This window comes from Mustela nigripes, chromosome 3, assembly GCF_022355385.1.
Source record: "Mustela nigripes isolate SB6536 chromosome 3, MUSNIG.SB6536, whole genome shotgun sequence".
In the NCBI taxonomy this organism is placed as follows: domain Eukaryota; kingdom Metazoa; phylum Chordata; class Mammalia; order Carnivora; family Mustelidae; genus Mustela; species Mustela nigripes.
Genome location: NC_081559.1, coordinates 149,246,523 through 149,267,747, shown reverse-complemented (window position 1 = coordinate 149,267,747; position 21,225 = coordinate 149,246,523). Strand labels below are relative to the sequence as shown.

At 37.4% G+C, this 21,225-nt stretch overlaps 1 protein-coding gene across 4 annotated transcripts in view; it reads right to left on the bottom strand.

Annotated features, from left to right (window-relative positions):
• The window catches only part of WWP1 (WW domain containing E3 ubiquitin protein ligase 1), a 150,138-nt gene that overhangs the window by 38,865 nt on the left and 90,048 nt on the right, over positions 1-21,225 (bottom strand). For all 4 annotated transcript variants that reach the window (XM_059394817.1, XM_059394814.1, XM_059394816.1 and 1 more), the window contains 7 exons: positions 20,144-20,303; positions 17,074-17,207; positions 16,845-16,985; positions 14,370-14,490; positions 8,968-9,072; positions 5,762-5,858; positions 5,255-5,327 (listed from right to left, as the gene is read on the bottom strand). In XM_059394817.1, coding sequence (XP_059250800.1) covers positions 5,255-5,327; positions 5,762-5,858; positions 8,968-9,072; positions 14,370-14,490; positions 16,845-16,985; positions 17,074-17,207; positions 20,144-20,303 — 831 coding nt within the window. The remainder of the gene's footprint in view (positions 1-5,254; positions 5,328-5,761; positions 5,859-8,967; positions 9,073-14,369; positions 14,491-16,844; positions 16,986-17,073; positions 17,208-20,143; positions 20,304-21,225) is intronic.

The following is a 21,225-nucleotide window of genomic DNA, read 5'->3' as shown; positions in this document are numbered from 1 at the left end:
CTGGAATTACAAATTCACAAGTCCCCCTAACTTCTCTTGGGTTTTTAAGAGAGTCCATTTCTTTCATTCACTTACCAGTTATTAAGAATCTATTAGTTATTTTTCTGGGAGCTAGTGTAGTAATAGAGTACCAATAAATACCAACTTTGGTCTTTTCAGTCCTGCTAGACTCAAAGAATTCCCTGTGCTGAGCTCAACTGGATTTGGGTTGACAGGGTGGGGGTAGGGGTCCAATTCCCACTCTTAAGTGTCTAGTGAAATAGCTCTAGTGTAGTTACAATCTTTCTCTATTTTCATTTTCTCATATAGAAAGTTTTAGGTTATCCAGGTTTTCTCCTACCACCCCATCAGCCCCAACTCCTCTGTAAGAGTCAGAACACCTGATGAGAGCCTTTTGAAACAAGGCAGCCAAATAAAATGGTGTTCTTCTCAGACTATTTTATTCTCTTTGTATGAGAAAATTAAATGGTAGCAATTAAGCAGACCATGTACTTTCTCCCCTCCCCCGCTTCATGCTTCCAGGTACAATGACGGCAGAGGTCAACAAAATATCTTTCAGTAGAGTCCTAGACTAAGAATCTGTCACTTTCTAGTTCTTAAATCTTTCACATAAAGCCTTGTCAAATTCTGTCATTCTTTCAATCACATAAAGCCTGGTCAAACTCATTCTTTCTACTGAATCTCTAGCCTTCTACCATGGCCAGAAATACTTCCTTCAAAAGACATGGCAGTTTAAAAAAACCTTTGCTGTGCTCTCTTTGGTAGCACATACACTTTTAAAACACCAGGTTAGCATGGTCCCTGCACCAGAATGACACACAAGTTCGTGCAGTGTCCTGTTTAAAAAAACAAACAAACAAACAAACAAAAAACTTTGCTGCTTCTAATTCCTATGGATTGAAGGTATGGGGGAAGGAAGCCTGCCATGCTGTTTGGTATAGTCCCCTACCACTTATTTAATGTTCTCCAAGCATAACACATACTTTTCTGTCTTATGACATGTTCTACAGCTCTTTCATAATGTGGATACCTTTTCTCACTAAGAATCAGTCCAAATGTTACAACTTCCTTCCAAGAATTATCCTTTCCATAAATTCTTTTTATTTCTATTTTGGCACTTACTTTACTCTGTATGATGACTGACTGGTTTCTTACAGTAGGTTCTAAAACCCGTTGAGGGGCCATCTTCCCTACTCTCCCAACATTGATCCATTTAGTAAATGTTGAACTGAACTACATAAGAAAGTAGATTACTTGAAAACATCCAAAACAGGGTTCTGTTTTAAGACATCAGCGACAGGATGGAGACAGACTAAAATCTATTCATCTTTTATTGAGTACTTACTATGAAGCTATCAGAATACTGTTTTAAGTTTCAGTTTAGCTTTTCGTTCCAGCTTTGAGTCAAATTTGCTATTTTTACTTTGTCTATAAAAAGGGAAGCCACTAATACCTTTCCAGTGGATTGATGGATTAAGGAAACAGTACCCTGTTGGTTTGCTGTATCACTATATAGTCTAATGGAACCACTGCTCTGCAAGTCAACCACCTCAATAAGCAGCAAAGCATTGGAGGTGACAGCAGAACTCCATCTGAGAATTATCAAGACTACTTTTCACCATAGACTGTAGCACTGCTTACCTTAGTCACTACTAAAAACTCGAGTATCTCTGGATCATCAACAGCATTCCACCCATCTGAATGAAATTCCCACCTCTTCCCTGTCCTCCACTCAGATATTCCATCCTTCTAAACTTCTGCTTTATGATTTGCAGTTTTCTACAGTCTGAGTAACTCCTCTCTTGCCTTAACTAAAAATCCAGCTAGTCTGAAACATAACATTTCTGCAGCCAATCAACAAAACTTTTCTCCTCTGAGGCACACACAATCTAGCTATGCAACCTTCTTTCTGAACCTTTTGCTACCCTGTTAATTTCTTGGTCATATTCCTTTCATTCACTGAAAGCTTTGGCACCTGGTTCATGTCTCCTTTCATTCTCTTGGATGGTATGCAACAGCCACGCATGGCCTTCCAGTTCTCATCTTCAGTGACCTGTTCCTCTATTTGTTACTAACTTCAAGATAACACCCTGAACCTTGTAAAGGAAATTTCTAATTAAAGGAAATGTCTAATTAAAAACTCTGTTCTGTCTTTACAGCTTCCTTCAATTAAAATGGCAACCTACTTGCCCGTTACTTTCTCACTGTCCTAGCCTGTCTTCAGACTCTTCTATCCTTACTTCCTACTTAATCCACAGGCCCGCCTTATAACCAGTACCTTGCAAATACTTTTAAATCTGTCTGTCCCTCTTTTGAACTTACTAATCAAAACTCCCAAAACCACATGAATTCAGCCTTCTAGTTTTTCATTCCTGGGACCTTAACAGCTGAAAGTTACTGGAGGGGAGAAACCTACAACTAGACAGATGGTGCCACTTTATAAAGCTCCAAGTAGGCAGTCCAATGTTGTGCAGCATTTTTAGTTGTATTTTGCTAATAAATCTGACAGCTCTTTCATTCTCTTCAAAAGTTTTTCTTTCTTCATTCTTAGCCAGTGACCTCATCTTACACTTTGAGAAAAAAGAAACCAACAGCGGTATCAAACTTTTCTTCCTCTCCTATTACAACAACGTAAGTGTTCCTGTTTGATAATTATCAAAGTCCAATTCCTTAGCTTATACTAAGCATCCCAATTCTTTTCATCTTTCTTGAACAACTATCTCCTTTGGTTAAGGACCTCGCCCCTGCCTCAACAGTTTCTCTTATTGGATTTACCAGTTTAATCTAGGCTGTTCTCAATTTTTCGTTGTTGTTGTCATGATCCCTTTTCACACTTTATGTGTGCATTTATTTTGTTGCATTGTATATGAAATTTTGTCCCACATAGATATGCAGTTAGAAAATAAAGATGTACTCCAGTAATTTTTTTCAGGTAATTGTGGCTATTATTCTTAGACACTGTATTAATTTGACAAGATAACACCTAATAGAGTTCCGAAATCCTATCAAAGAACTTTTTCTACCTACTTCCATAAAACCCAATGGTTATCTTATACTCTGAATACATCTTTTACCCATGCGTGATTTTTTAAATTCATGCACCAGTCATTTGGAAAGAGTTCACCAAGTTATAAAGTATTTCCAAATGTTGACACAGTTAATTATGTAATTAAAAAAAAAAAAAAACATTGGTTAAATACCACCAATCTCATCAGAAAAGTTTTGAGAAGCTTTCAAGCTCATGGTGGTTGATATCTTTAAGTTTTCCCCCAATTTTTTTTTTTAAAGATTTTATTTATTTTACAGACAGAGATCACAGGTAGGCAGAGAGGCAGGCAGAGAGAGAGGAGGAAGCAGGCTCCCCGCTGAGCAGAGAGCCCGATGTGGGACTCGATCCCAGGACTGTGAGATCATGACCTGAGCAGAAGGCAGAGGCTTTAACCCACTGAGCCACCCAGGCGCCCCTCCCCAAATTTTTTTTTAAAGATTTTATTTATTTATTTGACAGGCAGAGATCACAAGCAGGCAGAGAGGCGGGTAGAGAGAGAGAGGAGGAAGCAGGCTCCCCGCTGAGCAGAGAGCCCGATGTGGGGCTCGATCCCAGGACTCTGGGATCACGACCTGAGCTGAAGGCAGAGGCTTTAACCCGCTGAGCCACCCAGGTGCCCCAAGTTTTCCCAAATTTTAATTTTTTACCCAAAACTTCAGCTTTCATTATTGCCAACAAATGCTGTCTTGTTTTCTTTAAAGTGATAAGCTTATTACTTCATTATTTTTCAAGAAAATGTCTGCCAAGTAAACAGTTTTGGCAAAAACAGCATTCCATTAAAAAAGCAAGCCTGGGGCACCTGGGTGCCTCAGTTGGTTAAGAACCTGCCTTCAGCTCAGGTCATGATACCAAGGCCCTGTGATCAAGACCCAAGTAGGGCTCCCTGTTCAGCGGAGCGCCTACTTCTCCCTCCCCCTGCTGCTCTGCCTACTTGTGCTATCTCTCTGTCAAATAAATAAATAAAATCTTTAAAAACCACCAAAACAGCAAGCTGGTTCAGCTTTCAACTCAGCGGCTACGATCTTTCCCCTCCAGACAACCACAATTCTCAGGTGTAGAAGTGCTTTATGCAGGCTTCCCATTCTGCCTTACGTCTTACAGTATATTAAAAAGATACATACTCAAGCATCAAGATTTAATTTTTTTTTTTTTTTTTTTTTTTTTTTACTGCTTCAGAAGAACAATCATGAAAGTACCTGGCTCCCCCTAACCCCTTGCTTTAAATCGCAGTTTGTGTGCAGTGTGTGCAATGTGCAGTGTTCAAGAACAGAGACAGCATTTTGGTGCCACTGTCTTAATTTTTGCTGAGGCACCAGCATTTTTACCCACTGTTGCTTTTGTACCTGTTAAGTTCAAGTGTTAAACAATAAAAAGGCAAGTAACTGCGTAGTATGAAAATAGTTCTGACCTCCTGAAAGAACCATGTATCTCCTAAAGCTATCATCATCTTTTGCCTGGATGATTCTAACCGTTCTGTCAACCTATCTCCCTGACTTCAGTCTTGAATCTAATTCCTCCCTCCTCTGTTGCCAGAGTGATTTTTCCTTAATCTCATTAGTTGCTATTTAAGCCTCTTCAAAGGCTTCTAATTGCCCCTGGAGTGAAATCTAAGTTCCTTATAATAGCCTATAAAGCTCTACATAATTTAACCGCTGCCTACGCTTCTGAATTTTTATCCCTACCTCCCCTCATTGACTGCCATTCACACCAGTCATCTTTCATTTCCTTGAAAAATGATTTCTTACTCCAAGGTCTTTGGAATGCACTTTTCCTGTTTATTCCTGCGGCAAGTTATTTATCAGACTCAAGCATTATCCTTTCTGAGAACTCTCCCTGACCACCCAATCTAGGAGGTTCCCTCTAGTTCTTTTTATTTCCTTTGAAGGACCTTCTTAGTATTCAAATAGCTGACTTGTCATCTGTGTTCCCTTCCCCCAGTGGAGTACAGACTTCATAAAAGGCACTTTATTCAGTCTTATTTTATACATAGTAGTTATTCTGAGTACTTGTTTCATCAATGGATACTTATCTTACTATAGTAACCAAGTAGAAATCATTCCGAAGTTAAAGAATCCCATATTAGTCTATTCTAAAAACTGAAATTCTAGCTACTTTAATGAGTAGGAGCAGGGTCTTACATATTTAAAAAAAAAAAAAAAAAGTTTCTGTGGCCTTTGCCTTCCTATTTAGGATTCATGAACTTACCATGTGTGGCTTCTTGGTAACCAGGTGTCTTTGCCAACTTTTTCAATGCAAAATTTTTGAGGCCCATTACTTCCTAAACCAGGAAAATAAAACAAATTTATCTGGTTCTTTAAAGTTTTTGGTTTTGACAACAAGTATATAACACAATATGTCACATAATCCTATGACTAATACAGAATACAATGTAAATCACTTCTGTCTAGAGAAGCTTCTTAATGCTGCAGAAATCCAGCAATAAGAAATCAGGGGAAAGAGAAGTAGCTCTAAAGAATTTTGCTCCCTTCACAATCACCCTAAGAAGCAAAGCAATGGCCAACCAGACTAGGTAAGCATCTTCCATTTTTGTCTTATAAATGTAGTTGATATTAACCATTAAGTAGTCTTTCTTCTGGTAGATACTCTATAGAAAGCAGAGATGCATATCCTTAACTTCAAGTCTATTGTAAGTCTAAAGCCACTATTATCACAAAATTATCTACAGAGAAACTACAATAAAACTGCATTTACCCATGAGCTCAGCAAATCCTCCTAGAGGTAAACGGCAGGTTCCAGTGACAAACTGTAATAGTCGCATCCTTACTTCATTGTCTGTCTCCTTCACAAACTGTGTAACAAAATCAAACTTACTTTAATATAAATACTAAATTATTTCTAGTACTTAAAAAAGTAGACACGTAAATTAGTCTTAAATTTCTTTGAGAATTTATTAAGGTTAGGTATATGTTAAGTACACTATGAATCTTGAGTTAATCCTCACAAGTATAGCACTGGTTGTCCACTACTATTAGTTTTACATTCATCTTATGGAGAGGAAAATGGGAGGTTCAAAAGGTTATACCACTAAAAGGTAACAGATGTTGATCAGCTATCATATTATAGCTTACCACCTATGCTTTTTGTGTGTTTAGCACTTCCAGTAATATTTGGAGATAGATCATTAGCATCCCTACTGTATAAATAAGCTAACAGAGGCCTCAAGAGATAAAACTTTGTCTTTCTCAAACTGCTAGTAAGTGGCAGAACATGTGAACTCCAGTCTCATCGAGCTCTAACCCATTAATCCTGACCTGAGTCAAACTACCCTCCTCTCCAATTCGTTACCAAAAACGAACACTTCCCCAACTGTCATTCTCAATGGTCTGTGGCCTTTTCTCCCACCAAATGCTATTTCCTCAATTCTCTGGATTCTTTGTACTTGGAAACTTAAATGATGCATTTTGTTAAAATACTTGGTAAATTTACTATCTTTTCAAAGAGTGACATAAATGTGTAATGTAGTGGAATATAGATTTGAATTTGTCTGAGTATCTTGTAATACAAGGCAAGTGAATTTACGGGCCAGTCTGAGAGTAGAAATGTATCTTAAAAAATAAAAATTACAAAAAGTAAAAATATAATTTAAGGATAAGACAACAAGTGCTAATGATGATCAAAAACATTTCTGTATAGAACTGTGCTGAGGTACACACTGCATCCAGACTAAGAAACAAAGCTTGTTACCACATCTGGCATAAACCAACCCTTCTCCTAAAACAAACCCAATCTGGAAAACGCAACTATTCACTTGGATTTAAATGACCCTAAGCTCAAGCTCCTCAGGTTCACATACAGATGTCCAAAGGGAAAGTCAGGGAACATGAAGGAGTGAAGAAGCTAGTAAAGAGCCTAGAAAGGAAAATTGTAGACACCTGACACCTGCATGCATTCTGTATGTGATGCATTTCAGGTATTTTAGGCCTGAAAATGAATCTATTCCTACTTTTTCATTTTTTTATTCATTTATTATTTTTTTTTGCAAGCTCTATGCCCAGCGTGGGGCTTAAATTCATGACCCTGAGATCAAGAGTCACATGCTCTACCCACTGAACCAGCCAGTCACTCCTTGTTTATTTAAAACAGGTAACAGATACACATAGTACACAGTACAGAATTCAAAGGTAGTAAAAGGTAAACAGCATCAAGAGCACCTTTCACGCCTCATGGCCAGTTTTTTCTCTACCTTTTCAGAGATAATGTATTCACCTGACTTTGAACAACACAGGGATTAGAGGAGCTGACCTCAGGTGCAGCTGCAATCTTCGGAAAACTCACATACAACTTTTGACTCCCCAAATTTTAATTAATGGCCTATTATTGACGGGAAGCCTCGCTGTTAACATAAATAACACATTTATATATATGTAGTATATACTATATTCTTAAAATAAAATAAGCTAGAGGAAAATTTACTAAGAAAATCCTAAGGAAAACACACTTAAAATACTGTGCTGTAAAAAAAAAAAAAAAATCAACATATAAGTACACTGGCATAGTTCAAACCCTGAAGGGTCAACTATTCTAGCATATACTTTGAATATATAATGGCACATTATATACACACCTTTTCCCTTTAAATTGTATAGAAACATCTCACTCTCCAATATTTTTGTTAATTTGCATTAAAAAAAGTAAAAGAATGATTACAAGGTACAGAATTATAGAACAGGTATATTATAATTTATTTACTCAGTCCCCTCCCGGTGGACATTTAGATATTTGAAGTCTCTGTTACTATACCATTAATGGCACAAAAAGTACTCTATCTAGTATGTGACATTTTGCATATGTTGAAGTATATCTGTAAGATAAATGTGCAGAAGTGTCTTACAAAAAGATTCCACTTCTGGAAAAGTCTTTCTCTAGTAATAAAATCCCAGGCTTAGTTTTCACTTGAAAATGAAAGTTTAGCGTATATAAACCTGAAGTTCAGTCACTGAATTGCTCTAATGAGTCTTAATTAGCAGATTTTTCTGAATATCATCCCTAGCCTAGAGATTTTAAAATTCTTTAACACACAAAATGCAAAATCTAATAAAGTGTGCTTCAAGATTAGTATCAAAACTCGGATGAGACCACCCTATTATAGTTTAAGCTAAAATACCAACAAAAGAGAAAGGGAGTAAGGGAGAGAAAGAAAAAAAGAAGTAATTCTTGGGCATTATCCTCTAGATTATTCTAATTCCCTAGCGTATTACGCCTTCAAGTAACTGCATTGACTTTCTCATTAAAAAAACATACTATTGGGAGGCCCGGGTGACTCAGAAGGTTAAGCATCTCACTTTTGATCTCAGCTCAAGTCTTGATCTCAGGGCCAACGGTAAGTTTAAGCCCAACACTGGAGTCCACGTACTTCCTCATGTACTTCCACAATTAACTAGAATTTATAAAATACTTTGATACTATTGGAAAAAATATGCTATACCTACAAGTATTACCATTGAACTACTACTTAAAGAAGATTCTGTCATTCATTATCCCAACTGAGAAAAGAAAATAAGCAATGGAAATTCCTTTAACAAATGTTCACATATTCAACTTCTGATTTATAATTCAGAGACTAGAAACCCTGTCCAAAGGCAGTTTCAATTTAAAAATGAACTGTTTTGGGGGGCACCTGGGTGGCTCAGTGGGTTGGGCCACTGCCTTCGGCTTAGGTCATGATCTCAGGGTCCTGGGATCGAGTCCCGCATCGGGCTCTCTGCTCAGCGGGGAGCCTACTTCCTCCCCTTTCTCTCTCTCTGCCTGCCTCTGTGCCTACTTGTGATCTCTCTCTGTCAAATAAATAAATCAAATCTTAAAAAAAAAAAAAAAAAAAAGAACTGTTTTTTAAACCACTGTCTCATGAAAAAACATTTTCTTTGAATCCTTTGTTTCAAAAAGATAAAAGCAAATACCTGCCAAAACCAAATGATTTGCTTGCTGTTTCTTGTATAATGTCGATACACAGTATTTCTCTGCCAATCTGCCAAGTCAACCTCCTGCATGCCACACAACATAACCTGGGAAATGAGCACAGCAGCAGATCAAGTACACAGTTAGTGAAGAGAATAACTGTATGACTCTGACTTTCTAATGAATGCCTAGGCACATGCCTAATTATGTGCAACCAAGTGCCCCACAACTAATGATCACAGTAAGCAGGTCCAACAAAATTTAGGGCAATTTAGAGTAAGGATTCTTTGGTATACTTTATGAACTCAGACTGAAAGCATATAAAGTTATTGTTCTTCAAGAGAAACATTAGCTATGCTAAAAAAAATCTCTTACAAAAAAACCCAAAAAAACAAATTAGGTGTCCAAATTATTGTTAAGTTATAAACTTAAATATCTGGTTCTTTTTTTCTTTTTAATCTATGCTATCTTCTCTATTTAAAGTTAAAAATTAATTTTTCCAGGCTTTGGGAATAAAATAGTCTTATGTAAAATTTTCAAATAAGCCCAGTGTATTACATATGGAATGAAAGCTATTTTCAGCATAATGAGACAGTCTGATACTTATTTCCTTTCTCATTAACTTTGAGCTACAATTTATATGCAATGACATATGCAGGTGTTTTAAGTAGAGTTAGATGCATTTTGACAGATACATACACCTATTTAACCACCACCACAATCAAGATATAAGATGTAGAATGTACCCATTAGGTCCCTTTTTGCAGTCAAAAACATCATCTTCATCTTTGGCTCTAATATATGTATATGTATGTACATACATATGAATATATGTGTTTTATTTCTTTTTTTTTTAAGATATTATTTATTTCAATCTCAAGTACGTGGAGAGGCAGGCAGAGAGAGAGAGAGAGAGAGAGAGCAAGGAGGAAGCAGGCTCCCCACTGAGCAGAGAGCCCGATGCGGGGCTTGATCCTAGGACCCTGAGATCATGACCTGAGCTGAAGGCAGAGGTTTAACCCACTGAGCCACCCAGGTGCCCCTATGTGTTTTATTTCACTTGAGTAAATACCTAACAGTAGAACTTCTAGGGCATAAAAGGCTAATATATATGTTTAGCATTATGAAACTTCCAACATCCCCAAGTGGTATTTCACTTAGTTTTAAATGGCATTTCACCAATAACAAATGAGTATGTTTCATATGTTTACTTGCAATCATTGCTTCCTTTGTGAAATGAGTCTTTGACCAGTCCAGAAAATTTTTATCTTTTAACTGAGTTTTTCATATAATATATATATGAAATATATAGCAATATAATGAATATATATTATTTACAAAATGTTTACATACAATAAAATATTTAAATCTAAAATATAATTATATATGATACATATTATATATGAAATATATAAAAATAAGTTATATGAAATAACTAATTTGTAATGAAATCTAATACTTAATTCCTCTCAATATTTAATGTAATAATATATGTAATATAATGTGTGGCTAATTGTTTTGTGTTCTTCCCAAGAAACTTCTGCCCATACTAAGATTTTTCTCCTTTTTTTTCAGCTTTCATATTTACATTTATGTTTTAAATTAATCTTTCTGGGGCGAGTGGGTGGCTCAGTCGTTAGGCATCTGCCTTTGACTCAGGTCACGATCCCGGGATCTTGGGATGGAACCCTGAACTGAGCTGCGTGCTCAGGGGGAAGCCTGCTTCTCCCTCTCCCACTTCCCCTGCTAGTGTTCCCTCTCTCTGTGTGTGTGTGTGTATGTGTGTGTGTCTCTCTCTCTCTGGGTCTGTCAAATAAATAAATAAATAGATAGATAAATCTATCTTTAGAAAGAATTAGTCTTTCTTCCATGGGCTAAAACAGGGGGTCAAGGTGAATTTTCCAATATATGGACAGCTAATTGATCCAGAAGCATTTGTTTAAAAGATTTTCTCTTTCTCCACTAAAAAATATTAGCATTTGTGTTGAAAATCATACACCCACATATGATAAATATATATGTGGGTCTGTTTCTGGATTCTCTTAGCGTTCCACTGTGTATTTGTGTATCCTTTCAAAAATACATTATCTCAAATACTGTGGCTTAAAAACAATTTTTAAATTCAGATAGTGAAATCCCCCAAGTCTGTCCTTTTTCAAAATTAATTGTGGAATGCCTGAGTGGCTCAGTTGGTTAAGCGTCTCCCTTCCACTCAAGTCATGATCCCAGGGTTCTGGGACTGAGTGCTGCATTGAGAATCCATGCTCAACAGGGAGCCTGCTTCTCTGTCTGCTGCTCCCGCTATCTGTGTGCGCCCTTTCTCTGACAAATTAAAAAAAAAAATCAGCTCATCTAACACCTTCATATTTCCTTGTAATTTTAGAATCAGCCTGTCAATTATTACAAAAAATTCTTCCAGGATGCTGACTGGGATTGCACTGAACATACAGATCAATTTGGAGAGAAATGACATTTCATAATATTGAGTCTTATAGTACATAACATGATGTATTTCTTCATTATTAAAGTCATTTTTAATTTTTCTGAGCAAAGTTTTGTGTTTTTAGGTAGAGAGCTCTTGCATGCTCGTTTAAACTTGTTTATTTTTTGGATACTTTATTACATAAAACTTTAAGATTTCAATTTCCAAGTGTTGCTGGTACACAGAAGATAGACTTGATTTTTAAATTACTGGCCTTCTATTCTGTACTCTTGCTAAACTCACTGTTATTTCTAGTAGGTGGTTTTGTTTGTTTTTTGGGTTTTTTTTTTTTTTTTTTTTGGTAGGTTCGTTAGGATTTTCTAGGTTGACAATCATGTTATCATCCATGAATAAAAGCCACTTTTTTACTCCTTTCCAGTCTCTATGCTTTTTATTTCTACTATTGTCTCACTGCACTGGCCGGGCCATCTGGTACAATGGGGAATATAAAGGATGAGGTTAGGCTGCCCTCTTCCCAACCTCAATATGAAATAGTCACAGTGTCACCAATTAGAGTGATGTCAGGGTGTATATTTTTTTGTTGATGCCCTTTAACAAACTGAGAAAGTTATCTTCTAGTAGTCCTAGTGTGATGAGAGATTTTACAAAGAATGATTGTTACATCTTCTCAGTTTAAACAGATTTTAACTTATAAAGAGCCAAAACTATGATAACCATTATTTGGAATAATGATATGCATGCCCATTACTGTGATATTTTTCATGGTTAAGAAAGATGATGACTGGAAGTAAAAGAGCAACAGACTAGGAATAACAATCAACATAAGCAAAACAACAAAAACATCCATCCGTATTTTCTCACAGCTCTGTACTATGAGCTAACGCCAGATCAGTAACCTACAAGAGCTTTAGTTTATGTGTAAAAGTAAACTATCATATGGCCCAACTATTTTCCAGGGTTATGTGTGAGACAACTGTAAACTCTACCAAAGGCTATCTAAAAGTATGTGCCGGGACGCCTGGGTGGCTCAGTTGGTTGGACGACTGCCTTCGGCTCAGGTCATGATCCTGGAGTCCTGGGATCGAGTCCCGCATCGGGCTCCCAGCTCCATGGGGAGTCTGCTTCTCTCTCTGACCTTCTCCTCGTTCATGCTCTCTCTCACTGTCTCTCTCTCAAGTAAATAAATAAAATCTTAAAAAAAAAAAAGGAAATTAAAAAAATAATAATAATAAAAAATAAAAAATAAAAGTATGTGCCTATTTATATCCTTTTATGTCTACTGTCTTAGTTTCATCTGTGCTCTAATATTGGACTCTGGCCATGATGGTTGCTCTTTAACTAGGTGGGCCTCTAAAATAGGAGCTTTTAATGGGTGTATGAAATATTTTTAGGTGTATGCATTTTGAAGACAAAAATTATTTTCTTCAGATTCTTAATTCTGTGATTAAAAAAAGATGAATAGTACTCTAAAAAATATCTTCCATTTTATTCTTCTGATGTGTTTCTGCTAATCTTACAGTCAAGCTATTAAAAGAAAGAGACGTTCATTAACCAGATTTATAGAGTCTACATTATCATCCAGTCTCAGAGTCCTGATTTTCATGTACTTGCCGGTTTCCAGAAGGCTAGTTTCTATATAGTATTACTGTATATAATATGTAATGCTAATTTTTCATATGCCCATTTGAGTATATGAACAAACCAAGTTTCTTAACAGAGAACTGAAGATGGCTAAAGTTAAGATATTGCATCCAAAGGAGTCAGAGAATACCAAGGAATACCCTAACGGCCCTGCCTATGTTCTAATCTATATGGCAAGAATTCACCATAACTAATCATTAGAGAAATACGAATCAAAACCACAATGGGGTTATCACCTTACATCCATGAGGGTTGGCTACTGTAACAAAGCAAAGCAGAAAATAACAAGTGTGGGCAAAGATGTGCAAAAATTGGAATCCTTGCACACTTTCGGTAGGAATGCAATATATGCTATAGCCACCACGGGAAACAGGGGTAGTTCCTAGAATAAATACAGAATTACTTTATGATCCAGCAATACCACTCCTGGGTATATACCCCAAACAACTGAGAACAGTCTCTAAGAGATATGTAAAATATCCATGTTCATAGTAGTATTACTCACAATAACCAAAAGGTAGATGTAAACCAAATATTCAGTGAGTGATGAGTAGATAAACAAAATGTGATATATACATATAATGGAATATTACTCAGCCCTAAAAAGGAAAGAAAGTCTTACACATGCTACAGTATGAATAAACTATGATGACATTAAGTGAAATGAGCCAGTCACAGTAAGATGAATACTGCACGAGATCACTTACAGATTCTCAACAGTAGTCAAACTCACAGTAAGTAGAATGGTGGGGCCAGGGAAGGAGAAAAGAGGAGTTGCTTAATGGATATAGAGTGGCAGTTTTGCAAAATGAAAATCCTTGAGATTGGCTGCACAATAATGTGAGTAATCTTAATATTACGGAATTGTACACTTAGAAATGTTCAAAATGGTAAATTCTGTTATGTGTATCTTACTCTCTCCCATCCCCCAGAAAAGAGTTTCTGATATACTTCTAAAAAGTCTAAACACAATTAAGACCACTAAGAACTTATGACCTAAAGAAACAATCTTTGGGGCAACTCATCAGAAAACCAGAATTTCAGTAAGTTCCTCAAGTTATTAATAAGATAACACTCTTCAGGCTCCCTAACAACAGGCACTGATTAGTGTTTTTGTACCTATGACATCATTATGATTCAGAGAACTTAAGACCATCACCCCATGCTAGGATTTCAATCCCCCCTGAACACTGGCATGAATAAGAGGATTCAAGACTATGCCACATCATTTAAAAATGTGTGGACATCCTCCTGTAGAAGCACAAGAACAGTTCATCCTCCTAGTAACATTTCCTAAATAGCATAATAAAAAAGCTTCACCTCTAATTCTTTCTCATCAAAGTACTGCAGCCATTGAAGAGGGACGACTTCATTGAAACCATCAAGGAAAGCTTTGGTCTGTTCCTGCACTCCTCGAGAAAAACGCCACTCTGTCATTAAACTGAAAATAAAAATGTTATTTAAAAATAATTTGTCATGTGAGGTGAAAGCTTAGAAACACAAAGTACTTCTTAAATTCCTTCTCTTTTTCCATATATATATATTTTTTTGTATATGTAAGTAGTTTTAAGAGTTAACACATGCTTCCCCATGAGGAAATCAGTTCCAGCACATCAGTAGCTAAAAAGGATGCTGTTCAAAATAGGAAGTTTTTTATTTGTCAGTGAAACAGCCACATTTGAGCACTTCTTTCCTGTACATGTATAAACAAATAATCCCAAATATTGTGTGCTGACACAGTAAGGGAAAGGCTACAGTCATTCAACGGGTTCTCATTCCATCACCAAGAAGACTTGAGAAGGTTTGAAGCTGGAGAACTGGTTCTCTACATGTTCATTTTATTAGAGAAAACATGAAGATTTCCTAACAGAACAGAAAAAAGAAGATGAAAATAAAACATTCTGAGAAGACATAAAAAGCAGAGGTCGAGGAGGGAAATGTAATGAAGCAATAAGGAAGAGAATCTGTATGGCAATGCAGAACCCCCACAAGGGGCCTTTCACGGACAGTAAATGGGTCTGGAGGTCCCTGAGAGGAACAGCACAGGCTACTGATGAGGAGAAGCCAGCGATACCAGCAGATAAAAGAAAGGCAACTTATCCACATTCCTCTGCTTCTTGGGTCACCTTCTCTATTAAGGCAAACCTTTCATCCTTGCCGCCTCCACAACTGTTGTTCATCAAGTACTCGTCCTCTTTTGCCCATGCCCTCAACTCTACCATCCTACCCTCTTCCCATTTACCCACATGGGTGCTCAGACTATTATTTTCCAAAACCCTTCCTTCAACCCAGTATTTCTTTTTAATTATTCTCTTCCTCTCTTTACCACCACTCCAATTAAGAGAGTACTCTATATGTCACTGCCTCCACTTACAACCTCCTGTTCACCCAAATTTTAAACCACTGTGATGGTCTGGGACTTTCAACATCTTTCCCAGGGGGAAAAACAAAACAACTTTCTTCATAAATGTCACCAAAGAGTTCTAAATTGTCGAGATGCCCTCTTCAAAATTATTCCTACTGCATGTGAACTTCCTGCACACTGGGCATCAGCATTCCCAAGTCTCAGGTAGTTCTTCCCTGGTCAGTATTACCATTCCTGATCTGATCTAACGTTGGCTACTCCTTTGTTTTCTTTAATGGTTTCACTATTCCAGAAATGTTTATCACTGAGATCTCTGCCTTCTTTTCTCACTATTTACTACTTGAAGATGCTATCCTCAATTACCTAAGTTTTAACTATCATAGAAAAGCCAGTAATTCTTAAATTCCCAAATCCTGCTTTCCTCCTCAGATATTAAAGTCCTCTCTCCTTGAATATCCTGCTAAAACATGCCAACTATTAACCAATCCAGAAACCCTAAATACATCATTTGCTGGTATTTTCCCCACTACATGTAATTGGTTATGGAATCTGAACTATTTTATTTCTATAATATCCTCAAAACTCCATTCCCTCACTTTCATCTCTACAGTGTCTTGTTTCAGGCCTACAATACTCAATTTCTAGGAGAATGAAAGAGCTTCTGTGTTCTGATCTCTGAGTACTTCCTTCCATTCATTCATTTATCCCTCCCAGTTTGTCCTCCACAAAGATACCAGAATAAGCCTTCCAGAAACTATTCTGATCATCCCATCTTGGTTGTGGTTAGTTTTTGGTCACTCTTATATTAGAGCACATTTAGGAAATGGAGATTTAGATAACCATCATTACACAGTACGTGAAGAAAATCCATATGGTGCAGGATCATGGAATTCAAGGGAACAGAGAGTTTCAAGATAGAGGCTGTGGCAGGTACTGTGAAAAGACTAAGTTAAAGAGGAAAAGTGAGCTGGAAGTGGAACTGAGCATCAGCGTGCTGGGCACAGGGTGGCTGCGGAATGGGCTTCGCTACTACCTGACAGAGCACCCTGGGTGCTTCATTTAGAAATAAAGAAACTGCACCAGTCTTTGCAAAGCCCTTTTTAGTCCTAAAGTTCCATAAATTTTGATCTGGACAAAGGTCAGAATGCTTAGAGCAAGCAGAAGTGAGAAAGTGTCTTATTTCAAGAACACTGATACTGTCGAGAAGAACTTAAATAAGGCAAAGAAGTTATTTTAGTACATTTGAATTTTTGAGTCCTGTCAGAGTAGAGAGCAAGTGACAAAAAAGGATAAATGGAAGGAGGAATGAATGTGCAACAGCTTCCCAGAGGAGTGAACATGGGGTCAAATTAAAGGCACAGATAGAGGAGTTAGTTCTGACATACTCCAGAAGCTCTAGAGATTAAGGTCAATCAGGTGTATCACCTTACCCGATATATTCATCTTTGTTCTCCTCAGTCACCAGGATATTGGAACCTCCTAACTTCAGGTCATGCGAAGTAACCTTTCCCAAAATTTCCATGTCAACAGAAAAGTACATTTCTAAGCCACATTCTTCAATGTTGTTATCTCTGGGTGATACAAATGTATATCAACTAATTAACATGGTATCTAAATTGGCTCCAAGAAAATGTCTTATTGAAAGATAAATCTTCAAACCTTATCCAGATAAGGGAGTTGTAAAATTCAGTATCAATAGATTCCAAATCCTTAATAGTCAGTTTTTTACTTAGCATACGTTTGTAGAATGGTAAAGAGAAACCAGTATCAATAAACTTCCCATGAAAAAGTGCCTGCCAAGAGAAATAAAAAATTTTGCTTAAAAATTTATAAAACAGTATTTTTCTTATTCAGAGCACAATAACAGAAATCATGAGGCTTCACAAGCAAAATAAGCACTTAATAAAAGTAACCAGGATAAATCATGAAAACCAAAATATTATGCAAAATGCTAAGTATGACAGACAAATTACAGTTACATGACTTCAAACACTTAACTCTATCATGTCCTAACAATAACTGTCAACGAGAATGGTCAAAGAACAGTACCAAAACCCCACTCTTCTAGTATGTTTTATAAATTAAATTGGCCTAAATGGAGGCAGAAATACAGATGGAGCCTCAGGGCTCCTGTGCATGCACCTGGCAAGACCGACCCCATCTGCCTTCCTCCTGCTCACAACAGCCAACACAAAAAGCACCAGACCCCCTCCTCACACCCCGACTTTCACCACCAACTGCCCATCCATCTCAATATCCAATTCCATTTCTCACACCTCCCTAACTCCCAAAACCATCTCTTATGCTTGCCTTCTAAAGCTCGTGATCCATCATTAACAAAATCCGCCCCCCACTCCTTCCCTGTAGATACTTTAGCATCTTGATTTAACAACATCTAGCCTTTTTCTGAAGACTTTGCTTCCATCCCAAGTCCTCCCACAGGGGTGCTGTTTCTTTCCCATCCCCCTCATGTCAACAGGCCTGGAAGTAGGGCAGGTGTTGCTCATTACTAATTCCTTCTCCCCAAATCTGCCCATCTTAAAGTTCATAGCTTCATATTTCCTTGAGTGGCTCATGGCCACTTCCCTGCACCCACTTTGCTGCCATCAACCCTAGATCTCGGAGTTTCTCCTTATTACGCCCTCAATGCTATGTTCTTCTACACCACCATCATAATTTTAGACATTTCAATATCTACAATGATGATTTGCTTAATACCCTTTTTAGTCCTTTCAGTAACCTTAGTGCTCTTAGCTAAACATTTTTAACATCGGATACTATTACTAGCAATAACAGCATTCTTTCACAAACACAATTTTAACCATCACCTAATTTCCTAGCTTACTGCCTTTTGTAGTGGTATTTGTAATTTCTGATCCCCCTTGGATCTAAACAATACATGCAACCTTATCACTATCTCTCAGCTTCTCAACAAAGTTATTCTCTCCTTATTCAGTTTTGATTCCATCATCAAATCACTAAAATTACTCCAGTGTACACCTTCAAACCCAGCCTCTCCTCAAAGAAATTCTGGCAAAATCCAAAGCCCAGGTAAACACAACCCTTAACCTACTGCATGCCTATGCCTGGGTATTGGAACATGCGAGAAATGCAAACACAACCATGCTGACTAGTTCCTGACCAACAACCTCCAGCAGGAACTTAGTGCTGCCTGATTAACTGTACTTCCCCACTGTACTTTCTCTCCCGGGGGACTATTATTTCTCAAATACTTTTCCCTACTCCTCACTCTGAGCTAATGATCTTGCTTTCTGTATCATTGAGGAAACAGAAGCCACCAGAAGAGAATTTTTGTGTTCCACCACATCTGCTCACTACTAGCATCTGAATCTATACACTCTATTACCTCATACTTCTATGTGTGCACAGATCTCTTCATCTCTCCTACTCACTGTCATTGCTCCCATATTCCCTATCCCTTTGACTTCATCAAATTCTTTCTTCTTACTTATCATTATCTGCATGTAAATGTTTTAGTCTCATGACATTCCCTGCTCAAAACCCTTTTGTGAATTTCCAGAAGTCTCACACAGTTATCTTTCAACCCCATCTCCCACCAAATTCTCTCTCATATACTCTGCTCCACACATGCCATTTTTCAATCAAAAATATAATTCTCAGTCATTAAGCGGCTGCCTTCAGCTCAGGTCATGATCCCAGAGTCCTGGGATCAAGTCCCACATCAGGCTCCCTGCTCAGCAGAGACCCTCCTTCTCCCTCTCCCTCTGCCTGCCACTCTGCCTACCTGTGCTGCCAAATAAATAAATAAAGTCTTTTAAAAAAACAAAAAGAAATATGTAATTCCACATTGGAACCTTTTTTTCCCCTGTTCCTTTATGTCTAGAATATTACTCTCCAAGATATATGCATCATTCAATCCCCTGCTTTCAGTTTCTGTTCATGTGTTACCCCCCCAAGAGTCGACCTCTAATCATGCCATATAGAAAAGCAGCATTCCTTCTCCCTCAGCACATACTTGTGTGTTATTCTGTTTCCCTCTGATAGAATTTAGATCCCTGAGAGCAGGGACTGTGTCTTTTTATCATGGTCTCATCTCTGTCATACAATGATACCATAGTCGATGCTTAATAAATATTTGCTAAGTGAATAGACAGAAAGTACAAATAAATACAACATTTCTGAAAAGACAAGAGTCCCACAAGAGTTTCTGCAAAGCTCTAAGAACTCCCAAAACATGGGGCGCCTGGGTGGCTCAGTGGGTTAAGCCTCTGCCTTTGGCTCAGGTCATGATCCTAGGGTCCTGGGATCGAACCCCACATCGGGCTTTCTGCTCAGCAGGGAGCCTGCTTCCCCTCCTCTCTCTCTTTGTCTGCCTCTCTGCCTACTTGTGATCTCTCTCTCTCTCTGTCAAATAAATAAATAAATAAAATCTTTAAGAACTCCCAAAACATCAGTCAAGTGCAATTTTTAATACAACTCAGATTTTCTTTTTACTCAGAAGTAGTCACACCATAATTAAACTTTAATTTATAAAATGAAAGGACTTTTAAAGACTAAGTGGCTGCATTGATAATCCTTATATTCATAATCTTGATTTCATACAGGTACACCAAAAATACAGTACTCTCTTTTCTAGGCAAACTTCCTTGGTAACAAAATATGTGAATACACATAACCAAGGATAACATGCATCATTAAGTCCTCTCCAAAATACTTCTGAAATAAGTAGAAGAAAATAAGAACTTACCATAGCAATAAAGCGACCAATAAAACAGAAGTATGAAAGATGGTCTGGGTTAATGGTTGATGCTGGATTTATTTGAAGACAATAGTTGTTCTTGCCAGCATACTCAAATAAGCAATACATGGGGTTCAAAACTTCATGTGAAAGCAAGAAAAACCATTCTCTAAAAGAAAATAGTATTATTTTTTAGCATTCATACATACATGAATTTAAAAAACAAATCTTAGATACACCCATACACATATCATCTCTCTGCTCAACAGCCTTTCATAACTCTGCTGACCAATTCCTTAGCCCTCCAGTTAAGTCCTTCTAAGATCTGGACCTCTGCTCAGTTACCTGCAGTTCCTATGATGCCCAACTACAAACTTGGTGCTACTCACAGGTAACAGGCTTATTTCTCTGCCACACTTTTGTTTGGGTTATGTCTCCTCAGTGTCAACTCAGCCTCGGTAGGTCCCACTTGCTTTCAGTCCAACTGAGACTCATCCCACTTTCATCATATTTGTTTGTATCAATCACTGAACGCTTTGTGGTACTGTGATAACAATCACAATATTATTCATTTTCCTGCACATGACCTGCCCATCAACTAGACTAAAAGCTCCTCAAAAGCAAAAGTCATGTGTTCATATACATTTTTGTATCCTTAACTCATAGGCATTCAGCTCTCACTTAGTTGAACCAAGTGACTTCACACTGTGACAAGGCTCAGGTTAAAACAGGCCCCCAGGGGATTGGTTTTAGTTAAGTATCTGCTGCTGATACTGACATACACAGTACTGCGGCTATGCAGCAGTTTTAGTTTTATTGCCAACAAATTACAAATGGAACTAAAATTAAAAACATGGCATCTTTAAATGTGATAAGCATTCTGTAACGTATCACCACCTACTTCCCCTTATTTAGCAAAGTCTAATAATGAAATCTAACTAGATAAAAGATTAATAATTCATATCACAAAATAAACCCAATCTGTAAGACTTTCAATAATAATTTCTTCTAAGCAGGGTTCCAAGCTCAAATGCTTATAGTGATCATTACACATGGCTTCTTTCTCTGTATGGGCTTCACATTCTCTACTT